General features: G+C 40.8%; 1 protein-coding gene across 1 annotated transcript in view; it reads left to right on the top strand.

Moving 5' to 3' along the window:
* LOC143785261 (uncharacterized) overlaps window positions 1–13,642 on the top strand; it is a 74,302-nt gene that overhangs the window by 5,422 nt on the left and 55,238 nt on the right. The window contains exons 3-5 of the mRNA XM_077273995.1: window positions 10,826–10,988; window positions 11,070–11,341; window positions 13,130–13,299. Of these exons, the coding sequence (XP_077130110.1) occupies window positions 10,826–10,988; window positions 11,070–11,341; window positions 13,130–13,299 (605 nt within the window). The remainder of the gene's footprint in view (window positions 1–10,825; window positions 10,989–11,069; window positions 11,342–13,129; window positions 13,300–13,642) is intronic.

Raw genomic sequence — 13,642 nt, 5'->3', positions numbered from 1 at the left:
CAGTATTATAGTAGTTATATTCTTGTACATAGGAGCAGTATTATAGTAGTTTTATTCTTGTACATAGGAGCAGTATTAGAGTAGTTATATTCTTGTACATAGGAGCAGTATTATAGTAGTTATATTCTTGTACATAGGGGCAGTATTATAGTAGTTATATTCTTGTATATAGGAGCAGTATTATAGTAGTTATATTCTTGTACATAGAGGCAGTATTATAGTAGTTATATTCTTGTACATAAGAGCAGTATTATAGTAGTTATATTCTTGTACATAGGGGGCAGTATTATAGTAGTTATATTCTTGTACATAGGAGCAGTATTATAGTAGTTATATTCTTGTACATAGGGGGCAGTATTATAGTAGTTATATTCTTGTACATAGGTGCAGTATTATAGTAGTTATATTCTTGTACATAGGAGCAGTATTATAGTAGTTATATTCTTGTACATAGGGGGCAGTATTATAGTAGTTATATTCTTGTACATAGGAGCAGTATTATAGTAGTTATATTCTTGTACATAGGAGCAGTATTATAGTACTTATATTCTTGTACATAGGAGCAGTATTATAGTAGTTATATTCTTGTACATAGGGGCAGTATTATAGTAGTTATATTCTTGTACATAGGAGCAGTATTATAGTAGTTATATTCTTGTACATAGGGGCAGTATTATAATAGATATATTCTTGTACATAGGAGCAGTATTATAGTAGTTATATTCTTGTACATAGGGGCAGTATTATAGTAGTTATATTCTTGTATATAGGAGCAGTATTATAGTAGTTATATTCTTGTACATAGGGGGCAGTATTATAGTAGTTATATTCTTGTACATAGGAGCAGTATTATAGTAGTTATATTCTTGTACATAGGTGCAGTATTATAGTAGTTATATTCTTGTACATAGGAGCAGTATTATAGTAGTTATATTCTTGTACATAGGGGGCAGTATTATAGTAGTTATATTCTTGTACATAGGGGCAGTATTATAGTAGTTATATTCTTGTACATAGGAGCAGTATTATAGTAATTATATTCTTGTACATAGGGGCAGTATTATAGTAGTTATATTCTTGTACATAGGGGCAGTGTTATAGTAGTTTTATTCTTGTACATAGGAGCAGTATTAGAGTAGTTATATTCTTGTACATAGGAGCAGTATTATAGTAGTTATATTCTTGTACATAGGGGCAGTATTATAGTAGTTATATTCTTGTATATAGGAGCAGTATTATAGTAGTTATATTCTTGTACATAGAGGCAGTATTATAGTAGTTATATTCTTGTACATAAGAGCAGTATTATAGTAGTTATATTCTTGTACATAGGGGGCAGTATTATAGTAGTTATATTCTTGTACATAGGAGCAGTATTATAGTAGTTATATTCTTGTACATAGGGGGCAGTATTATAGTAGTTATATTCTTGTACATAGGTGCAGTATTATAGTAGTTATATTCTTGTACATAGGAGCAGTATTATAGTAGTTATATTCTTGTACATAGGGGGCAGTATTATAGTAGTTATATTCTTGTACATAGGAGCAGTATTATAGTAGTTATATTCTTGTACATAGGAGCAGTATTATAGTACTTATATTCTTGTACATAGGAGCAGTATTATAGTAGTTATATTCTTGTACATAGGGGCAGTATTATAGTAGTTATATTCTTGTACATAGGAGCAGTATTATAGTAGTTATATTCTTGTACATAGGGGCAGTATTATAATAGATATATTCTTGTACATAGGAGCAGTATTATAGTAGTTATATTCTTGTACATAGGGGCAGTATTATAGTAGTTATATTCTTGTATATAGGAGCAGTATTATAGTAGTTATATTCTTGTACATAGGGGGCAGTATTATAGTAGTTATATTCTTGTACATAGGAGCAGTATTATAGTAGTTATATTCTTGTACATAGGTGCAGTATTATAGTAGTTATATTCTTGTACATAGGAGCAGTATTATAGTAGTTATATTCTTGTACATAGGGGGCAGTATTATAGTAGTTATATTCTTGTACATAGGGGCAGTATTATAGTAGTTATATTCTTGTACATAGGAGCAGTATTATAGTAATTATATTCTTGTACATAGGGGCAGTATTATAGTAGTTATATTCTTGTACATAGGGGCAGTGTTATAGTAGTTATATTCTTGTACATAGGGGCAGTGTTATAGTAGTTATATTCTTGTATATAGGAGCAGTATTATAGTAGTTACATTCTTGTACATAGGAGCAGTATTATAGTAGTTATATTCTTGTACATAGGAGCAGTATTATAGTAGTTATATTCTTGTACATAGGAGCAGTATTATAGTAGTTATATTCTTGTATATAGGAGCAGTATTATAGTAGTTACATTCTTGTTCATAGGAGCAGTATTATAGTAGTTATATTCTTGTACATAGGAGCAGTATGATAGTAGTTATATTCTTGTACATAGGAGCAGTATTATAGTAGTTATATTCTTGTATATAGGAGCAGTATTATAGTAGTTACATTCTTGTACATAGGAGCAGTATTATAGTAGTTATATTCTTGTATATAGGAGCAGTATTATAGTAGTTACATTCTTGTACATAGGAGCAGTATTATAGTAGTTATATTCTTGTACATAGGAGCAGTATGATAGTAGTTATATTCTTGTACATAGGAGCAGTATTATAGTAGTTATATTCCTGTACATAGGGGGCAGTATTATAGTAGTTACATTCTTGTACATAGGAGCAGTATTATAGTAGTTATATTCTTGTACATAGGAGCAGTATTATAGTAGTTATATTCTTGTACATAGGAGCAGTATTATAGTAGTTATATACTTGTACATAGGGGCAGTATTATAGTAGTTATATTCTTGTACATAGGAGCAGTATTATAGTAGTTATATTCCTGTACATAGGAGCAGTATTATAGTAGTTATATTCTTGTACATAGGAGCAGTATTATAGTAGTTATATTCTTGTACATATGAGCAGTATTATAGTAGTTATATTCTTGTACATAGGAGCAGTATTATAGTAGTTATATACTTGTACATAGGGGCAGTATTATAGTAGTTATATTCTTGTACATAGGAGCAGTATTATAGTAGTTATATTCCTGTACATAGGAGCAGTATTATAGTAGTTATATTCTTGTACATAGGAGCAGTATTATAGTAGTTATATTCTTGTACATATGAGCAGTATTATAGTAGTTATATTCTTGTACATAGGGGCAGTATTATAGTAGGTATATTCTTGTACATAGGAGCAGTATTATAGTAGTTATATTCTTGTACATAGGGGCAGTATTATAGTAGTTATATTCTTGTACATAGGAGCAGTATTATAGTAGTTATATACTTGTACATAGGGGCAGTATTATAGTAGTTATATTCTTGTACATAGGGGCAGTATTATAGTAGTTATATTCTTGTACATAGGGGCAGTATTATAGTAGTTATATTCTTGTACATGGGGGCAGTATTATAGAGTTATATTCTTGGACATAGGGGCAATATTATAGTAGTTATATTCTTGTACATAGGGGCAGTATTATAGTATATAAATAACAGAAATACCGACTGAAACATCAATAACTAGACTGAACACGTGCATACCAAAAAAAGCAACTTATATACAGTTAGGTCCATATATATTTGGACAGAGACAACATTTTTCTAATTTTGGTTATAGACATTACCACAATTAATTTTAAACAAAACAATTCAGATGCCGTTGAAGTTCAGACTTTCAGCTTTCATTTGAGGGTATCCACATTAAAATTGGATGAAGGGTTTAGGAGTTTCAGCTCCTTAACATGTGCCACCCTGTTTTTAAAGGGACCAAAAGTAATTGGACAATTGACTCCAAGGCTATTTCATGGACAGGTGTGGGTAATCCCTTTGTTATGTCATTCTCAATTAAGCAGATAAAAGGCCTGGAGTTGATTTGAGGTGTGGTGCTGCATTTGGAAGGTTTTGCTGTGAAGTAAACATGCGGTAAAGGAGCTCTCCATGCAGGTGAAACAAGCCATCCTTAAGCTGCGAAAACAGAAAAAACCCATCCGAGAAATTGCTACAATATTAGGAGTGGCAAAATCTACAGTTTGGTACATCCTGAGAAAGAAAGAAAGCACTGGTGAACTCATCAATGCAAAAAGACCTGGGCGCCCACGGAAGACAACAGTGGTGGATGATCGCAGAATAATCTCCATGGTGAAGAGAAACCCCTTCACAACAGCCAACCAAGTGACCAACACTCTCCCGGAGGTCGGCGTATCAATATCCAAATCTACCATAAAGAGAAGACTGCATGAAAGTAACTACAGAGGGTTCACTGCACGGTGCAAGCCACTCATAAGCATCAAGAAGAAAAAGGCTAAAAAACATCTAAAAAAGCCAGCACAGTTCTGGAAGAACATTCTATGGACAGATGAAACCAAGATCAACCTCTACCAGAATGATGGAAAGAGAAAAGTATGGCGAAGGCGTGGTACAGCTCATGATCCAAAGCATACCACATCATCTGTAAACCACGGCGGAGGCAGTGTGATGGCTTGGGCATGCATGGCTGCCAGTGGCACTGGGTCACTAGTGTTTATGGATGATGTGACACAGGAATGAATTCTGAGGTCTTCAGAGCCATACTGTGTGCTCAGATCCAGCCAAATGCAGCAGAACTGATTGGTCGTCGTTTCATACTACAGATGGACAATGACCCAAAACATAAAGCCAAAGCAACCCAGGAGTTTATTAAAGCAAAGAAGTGGAATATTCCGGAATGGCCAAGTCAGTCACCTGATCTCAACCCAATTGAGCCGCATTTCACTTGTTAAAGACTAAACTTCAGACAGAAAGGCCACAAACAAACAGCAACTGAAAACCACCGCAGTGAAGGCCTGGCCGAGCATCAAAAAGGGGGAAACACAGCGTCTGGTGATGGCCATGAGTTCAAGACTTCAGGCAGTCATTGCCAACAAAGGGTTTTCAACCAAGTACTAGAAATGAACATTTTATTTACAATTATTGAATCTGTCCAATTACTTTTGGTCCCTTTAAAAACAGGGTGGCACATGTTAATGAGCTGAAACTCCTAAACCCTTCATCCAATTTTAATGTGGATACCCTCAAATGAAAGAGGAAAGTCTGAACTTCAACTGCATCTGAATTGTTTTGTTTAAAATTCATTATGGTAATGTCTATAACCAAAATTGGAAAAATGTTGTCTCTGTCCAAATATATATGGACCTAACTGTATCAAAATACGAAAATTGTTGCACTCAATTGTGTAAGGCATGTCAATGTGAAATATATGAAGTGGGAATAGCAAAATCTTTGAAATGACCTTTGAAATTTATGAAAAATACACATGAGAAGTTTATCACAAAATTTGGCTAGGCTAGGTTCAGATTGCGTTAGTGCAATCCGTTTAGCGCTAGTGCTAGCGGATTGCGCTAACGCAATGTCTTTTTCGGGGCCGCGTTTAGGGGTCGCGTTAACATCCCCGCTCGGGAACGGAGCGGGGAACGGACCTCTGGCGCGCCGCAAACGCTGCAAGCAGCGTCCGAGGCGCGCTACAAAAGACCAGCACATCGCTAGCGCGTGCCGAAAATGACACGCGCTAGCAATGCGCTTTAACATTGCCGGCAATGGGAGCGCTAACGGACGCGGTGCACGGTGTTAATTTCGCCGTGCAACGCTGTCCGTTAGCGCTCTCCCATTAACGCAATGGGAACCTAGCCTTAACAGTGTGAGCCCATCCACAAGGGTCAATGTACTCTTATGAATTTGATGGGTCCCCGCCCTACCTGCCCCGTGTGAACACTTACCTATGGCTAATATCTGAATTCATGGGTGAATATTAACACCTCTCTTGGTAAAGCCTACATTTATGGGTTGGTCGGAACCTGATGTGATCAGATGTAATTAAAGTCACCAATGTTGGAGTGTGACTGCTTGAGGTCGTGGACAGGAGTCTTTTACACTGATAACAAGATCAAACAGGAGCCATTACTACAAGTAATGAGTGGAGGACAGAGGAGCCTCTTAAAGAAGAAGTCACAGGTCAGTGAGAGACAGAAATCTTCCATGTTTTTCGGAGACCAAATACTTATTTTCCACCATAATTGGCAAAATAAATCTTACCAAGTCAGACAAGGTGATTTTCTGGATTTGTTTTCTCATTTTTACTCTCATAGTTGTGGTCTACCTATGATGGCAAGTACAGGCCTCTCATCTTTATAAGTGGGAGAACTCGCACAATTGGTGGTGGACTAAATACTATTTTTCCCCACTGTATTTTCTTGTACATAGGGATCAGTAATGTAATGTATGTACACAGTGACTGCACCAGCAGAATAGTGAGTGCAGCTCTGGGGTATAATACAGGATGTAACTCAGGATCAGTAATGTAATGTATGTACACAGTGACTGCACCAGCAGAATAGTGAGTGCAGCTCTGGGGTATAATACAGGATGTAACTCAGGATCAGTAATGTAATGTATGTACACAGTGACTGCACCAGCAGAATAGTGAGTGCAGCTCTGGGGTATAATACAGGATGTAACTCAGGATCAGTAATGTATGTACACAGTGACTGCACCAGCAGAATAGTGAGTGCAGCTCTGGGGTATAATACAGGAGGTAACTCAGGATCAGTAATGTAATGTATGTACACAGTGACTGCACCAGCAGAATAGTGAGTGCAGCTCTGGAGTATAATAGAGGATGTAACTCAGGATCAGTAATGTAATGTATGTACACAGTGATTGCACCAGCAGAATAGTGAGTGCAGCTCTGGGGTATAATACAGGATGTAACTCAGGATCAGTAATGTAATGTATGTACACAGTGACTGCACCAGCAGAATAGTGAGTGCAGCTCTGGAGTATAATACAGGATGTAACTCAGGATCAGTAATGTAATGTATGTACACAGTGACTGCACCAGCAGAATAGTGAGTGCAGCTCTGGAGTATAATACAGGATGTAACAGAGGATCAGTAATGTAATGTATGTACACAGTGACTGCACCAGCAGAATAGTGAGTGCAGCTCTGGAGTATAATACAGGAGGTAACTCAGGATCAGTAATGTAATGTATGTACACAGTGACTGCACCAGCAGAATAGTGAGTGCAGCTCTGGAGTATAATACAGGATGTAACTCAGGATCTGTAGTGTAATGTATGTACACAGTGACTGCACCAGCAGAATAGTGAGTGCAGCTCTGGGGTATAATACAGGATGTAACTCAGGATCAGTAATGTAATGTATGTACACAGTGACTGCACCAGCAGAATAGTGAGTGCAGCTCTGGGGTATAATACAGGATGTAACTCAGGATCAGTAATGTAATGTATGTACACAGTGACTGCACCAGCAGAATAGTGAGTGCAGCTCTGGAGTATAATACAGGATGTAACTCAGGATCAGTAATGTAATGTATGTACACAGTGACTGCACCAGCAGAATAGTGAGTGCAGCTCTGGAGTATAATACAGGATGTGACTCAGGATCAGTAATGTAATGTATGTACACAGTGACTGCACCAGCAGAATAGTGAGTGCAGCTCTGGAGTATAATACAGGATGTAACTCAGGATCAGTAATGTAATGTATGTACACAGTGACTGCACCAGCAGAATAGTGAGTGCAGCTCTGGAGTATAATACAGGATGTAACTCAGGATCAGTAATGTAATGTATGTACACAGTGACTGCACCAGCAGAATAGTGAGTGCAGCTCTGGAGTATAATACAGGATGTAACTCAGGATCAGTAATGTAATGTATACACACAGTGAGTGCACCAGCAGAATAGTGAGTGCAGCTCTGGAGTATAATACAGGATCAGTAATGCAATGTATGTACACAGTGACTCTTCGGTCTGTATCTCAGTTATATGAGCTGTACGTGTTTGTGTGACTTCAGTTATTGATATTGATGTCTGTTTGTTTCTTTAGATAAACTCCTCTTTGTTGTTTTACCTAGGGCACAATTCTTGTGTATCTTCGTTACTTATATGTGACCAGTAGATGTCAGTGTTTTCTGCATTTAGTGTTTCCGTTTAGCTTTCATGCTCCAGTCTTCAGGCGCTTTCACACTGAGCTCGCACTCATGGTCTCGTTCCTTGGTCTCGTTCCTTGGTCTCGTTCCTTGGTCTCGTTCCTTGGTCTCGTTCCTTGATCTCACTGGAGCTTATGTCCGACCTCTCACACAAAACGGGATTCGGGTGTTTGTGCCTTAGGGGACCCCAGGTTATTATGGTGCTGACAGTGACCGTGCGCTCTGTCGTGCATCATTTTCAGGCCTGTACGCCTACTGGAGGTGGACACCTAGATAAAGTAAGTGCCAGAATGCAGAGTGAAAAAAAACCCTAATAATTAAATAAAGAATAATTTACAGTGATTCACACTGTGTTTAAAATATTTTTGCATTTTTTTCCTCACTTTGCCACATTTTGTTGCCAATTGTAATTTTATTTTTGTTTTGCCAAAATCTGATGTAAACTAATTAATAAATGTTTAGGTTTCTCTTTTACACATGGACATCAGTGAGAAAAGCGATACATTGTTTTAGAAGTCTGTTCCTTTTCTATCTTTACCGTTTCTCTTTATCCTTCACCACGTCCTTTTTCTTCTCATTTTTTTCATATTTTCTTTGTCTTTCATCACTGTCCTAGTTCTTCTTAACACTTGGTCTTTCTTCTTGTTCTCTATCTCTTGCTTTGTTCTTCTTCACTTTTTTATTTTTATTTATTTTCTTCTTGCATTGTATCACTTTGTTCTTGATTCGTATACAGCCATTGTTCCTTCTCTTTTGCATCGTACCTCGTTGTTCCTCCTCTTCTGCATCACGCCCCATCATCCCTCTTCTGCTTTGTGCCCCATCGTCCCTCCTCTTCTGCGTTGCGCCCCATCATCCCTCCTCTTCTCAGTTGCGCCCCATCGTCCCTCCTCTTCTGCGTTGCGCCCCGTCGTCCCTCCTCTTCCTCGTCGCGCCCAGTCGTCCCACCTTTTCTGCATCATACCTCGTTGTATTCCCTCTTCTGCTTCACACCTCCACACTCCTCCCCTTCTGCATCGTACCCCCTCTTCTGCATCATTCCTTGTCATACCTTCTCTTCTCCTTCGTACCTCGTCTTTCCTCCTCTTCTTCGTATCTTGTTGTACTTCCTCTGCTGCGTCGTGCCTCCTTGTTACTCCTCTTCTGCATCATGCTTCATCGTTACTCTTCTTCTGCATCATGCTTCATTACTCTTCTTCTGCATCATGCTTCATTACTCTTCTTCTGCATCATGCTTCGTTACTCTTCTTCTGCATCATACTTCATTACTCCTCTTCTGCATCATTCCTTCTCTTCTGTCGTATATTGTTGTACCACTTCTTCTGCATCACACCTCGTCATTCCTCCTCTTCTCCTTCGTATCTCATTGTACCTCCTCTTGTGTCGTGTCTCATCACTGTTCCTCTGCTGCGTCGTGCCTCCTCGTTCCTCTTCTTCTGCGTCATGTCTCCTCATTCCTCTTCTTCTGCATCATGCCTCTTCATTCCTCCTCTTCTTTGTATCTTGTTGTACCTCCTCTGCTGTGTCGTGCCTCCTTGTTACTCTTCTTCTGCATCATGCTTCATCGTTACTCTACTTCTGCATCATGCTTCATCGTTACTCTACTTCTGCATCATGCTTCATCGTTACTCTTCTTCTGCATCATGCTTCGTTACTCTTCTTCTGCATCATACTTCATTACTCCTCTTCTGCATCATTCCTTCTCTTCTGTCGTATATTGTTGTACCACTTCTTCTGCATCACACCTCATCATTCCTCCTCTTCTCCTTCGTATCTCGTTGTTCCTCCTCTTGTCGTGTCTCATCGCTCTTCCTCTGCTGCGTCGTGCCTCCTCGTTCTTCTTCTGCGTCATGCCTCTTCATTACTCCTCTTCTGTGTCATGCCTAATCGTTCCTCCTCTTCTGTGTCATGCCTCGTCGTTCTACCTCTTCTGCATTGTACCTCGTCATTCCTCCTCTTCTCCATCATATCTCTTTGTACCTCCTCTTCTGCATCGCACCTCCTTGCTCCTCCTCTACTGCATCATGCCTCATCGTCTCTCCTCTTCTGCATTGTACCTCATCATTCCCCCTCTTCTCCTTCATATCTTGTTGTTCCTCCTCTTCTGTATTGTACTTCCTCACTCCTCCCATTCTGCATCGTACCCCTTCTTCTGCATTGTACCTCATCATTCCTCCTCTTCTGCATCATATCCCCTCTTCTGCATTGTACCTCATTGCTCCTGTTCTCCATCGTATCTCGTTGTACCTCCTCTTCTGCATCGTACCTCTTCATTCCTCCTCTTCTGTGTCATACCTCATCGTTGCTCCTCTTCTGCTTCATACCCCTTCTGCATCGTACCTTGTCGTTCCTCCTCTTCTGCATCATACTCCTCTTCTGCATCGTACCTCATCATTCCTCCTCTTCTCCGTCTTATCTCGTTGTACCTCCTCTTCTGCATCATACCTACTCATTCCTCCTCTGCTGCATCATTCCTCCTCAATTGCGTCATACCTCCTCGTTCCTCCTCTTCTGCGTTGTACCTCCTTGTTCCTCCTCTTCTGCTTCGTGCCTCATTGTACCTCCTCTTCTGCATCGTACCTCCTCATTCCTCCTCTTCTTGGTCGTACCTCCTCATTCCTCCTCTTCTGTGTCGTGCATCATTGTTGCTCCTCTTCTGCATCCTTCGTCTTTCTCTTTGTTGTTTGCCTCTCTTTAACAACCCAAAATCCTGTCTCCTCTTCTCTTAAAATCCCCAAACTTTCTTTTATATTTTCCCATCTGTAGAATGTGGAAAACCTCAAGTCTCCAATCGAATCATGGGTGGACAGAACGCCCAGGCCGGTGAGTGGCCATGGCAAGTGAGCTTACGGTTGAACGGTCGTCACTTTTGTGGAGGGTCTCTCATCAGTACGACGTGGGTCGTGTCAGCGGCGCACTGTATAACAAGGTTACGTCCTTCTCTTCTTTTTCTGCACCAATGTTGGTCTCAGCATTTCTCCTAATTATTGTATTGTTGGTCTTTTTCTAGTGATGTGACGACCTCCTCGCTCACCGTCCATCTTGGTTCATATCAAATCTCTTTGCCAAATTCCAATGAAATCTCTGTTAATGTGAAGAAAATCATTAGGAATCCTAGTTTTAGTGACATAGGATCATTAGGTGACATCAGCCTGATCGAGCTCGCGAACAACGTGAACTTCACATCTTACATCCTCCCCGTCTGCCTCCCTACAGCCAATGTAACCTTTCCCATGGGCCTCATGTGTTGGATCACCGGCTGGGGAGACACGCGATCTGGTGGTAGGTATTCACATTGTGATGTGCAGGGCGTCGTGTTCTTCCTATCATGAATGTTACAGACACAGGGAGTCTTGCTGGTTGTGACTCCGGTGGGGCGTGCAGCTTTACGGTTACACTCCGATTAGATACAGCAAGGAGACAACAATTGTAGCAAGACAATCCATTAATGGTCCACTTCTCACTGATGACCTGGAGTCAAGTAGTGCCTTCCTGGCATAGCCTGTCTCCATTCTTGGTGCTTGTCCATGGCACTTAGGTGATTGCAACCACAGCACCCTGGATAGAGTCTTTTTTTCTAGCTACATGCTACACTTTGGCGTCTAGTCTCCACACTCTCCCCACTCGTTCTTCCCAATCTGGTACACACATTCTACTCCAGAAGACCACACTCCGATCTGACTCGGCCTTGTCTCTCTCCAGGGCCTGATATGGTTTCTCTCCAAGTTCTACGTCATACACAACGGTATGTGACCACTTCTCATGGAGCTTGTGTGCTGAACACAGGTGTGCGCCCGATAGGGTTTCTTGCACCAACCCTGGCCCTTTGTAAGGTCTGACTTATTAGCCCAATGGAAGATACAGCACAACGTCCTTGCCTTCCTCAACATCATCACAAGATTACAAAGATGGCGCTGCCCATGACAAACCTCACATGGAACCGCCGCTGGGACTGAAGCGCCCTCCATCTGTCCCTGAACGATGACCATGAGGTTCTGTTCCAAAGAAGTCACCCCGGCTGAATCCTTTCCACAGATGTCACCACTGCAAAATGCCAAGTGTTGTTGAAGAGAAGAAAATCAGGTGATTCTCAGCACATCGGTGGATCAGTGAGGGTTCATTTGCAAAAAGTCACAAGCAAGGAAAACTCTTCACCCGCATTATCTGAAGGCGTCCACTCATGATAAATGCAACATTACGATGACTAATAATATTTCACTTGGAGATGTGACTCAACTCATAAAATGTTATATAGAAAAACTCTAACATATGTGTACATTGTGCGGGCGCACAGGGGCCAAGAATGTGGAGAAACCTCGAGGCCACAGGTTGCTGTCAAGTTAGCTTGTGATGAGGTCTCTTCTCCAAACGAAACCAATAAATCTTACGTTGAGTTGGCGTTCTTCTGCCCAAGCTGTGCTGAGGATGTCACATACTGGAGGCCTCCTAGACTCTGGGTCAGTAACTCTGTCCTGAGAGAGGGGTGTGAAGCATTGTGGTCTTTGTGTCTGGTTCCCATGATCACACAAGGTAGATTTTCCACCCAGATTTCCTGCCTGACTCTTATTATTGCAGTATTTAAAAACTGGATGAGAATTTACCATATTTTACTGAGCGAAGAGATCGATCACTGGAGACGGACATCGTGGTCGGAAGAATATAAGGAACAAGACGAAGCGGAAGACCAAGAACCGATGGCTGGATAAAGTCACGATGTCATCGGAGAAGACCCTGGTGGACGTATCTAGGCTGCACGACATCGATCTTCCTACAGATCATTCCTCCATCAAGTCTCCATGGCTGGAGATCGAGCTGAAGGCTGTTAAATAATAACAACGGTGCAGAAAAAAATAAGATGAAATCTGCACTGAGAAGTTGACCCTCTGAAATTCACTCTTTGCAATAACATCTGTGGAAAGTTCACGACAAATCCTCCTGAAGTGTCGCAGATGTTCTGATTTGTCCCAGATTTTGACACTCAGTTACATGTCGTGTGGATGTTTCCTAAAATGTCCTGGATGATAATTATGGGATGAGCCATGAATGAATGTGTGAGGTCTTTTCTTGCAGTGAGTCTCCCAAGTCCCATGACTTTGCAGGAAGTGTCGCTGCCTCTGATCGATACCCAGACCTGCGATGAACTCTATCACATCTCGTCTACAACCAGCAACTCAACTCCAATTATCCTGGGGGACATGATCTGCGCAGGGTATAAAATAGGGGGCACGGACTCGTGTCAGGTAGGTGTCCTTATGTCAGATATCATTATATCCAGTATCATCTTATATCGCATGGGACTGATAAGTGAATCTGCCGAAATCAGAATTTGGCCAGGAAATTTGATTTGCATTCAAGTGATTCAACGCAACTTGAATGTTCCATATTCTGCCTCTGGGGTTTGGAGAGAATAAATGTAGGGTAGCATAAAAAAAAAAATTCTCCCTGCGTCGTCCACCTGGCTTGCCGCCCACCCGGCTTGCCGCCCACCTGGCCTGCCGCCCACCTGCCCTGCCGCTCCAGCCACTCTTTCAGCCCTCCATGCATCTCCCTCCGGCCTCGTCTTTCCATCAGTGCACAATGTCC

The sequence above is a fragment of the Ranitomeya variabilis genome, chromosome 7 (assembly GCF_051348905.1).
Source record: "Ranitomeya variabilis isolate aRanVar5 chromosome 7, aRanVar5.hap1, whole genome shotgun sequence".
In the NCBI taxonomy this organism is placed as follows: domain Eukaryota; kingdom Metazoa; phylum Chordata; class Amphibia; order Anura; family Dendrobatidae; genus Ranitomeya; species Ranitomeya variabilis.
This window is presented reverse-complemented; position numbering and strand designations above follow the sequence as displayed.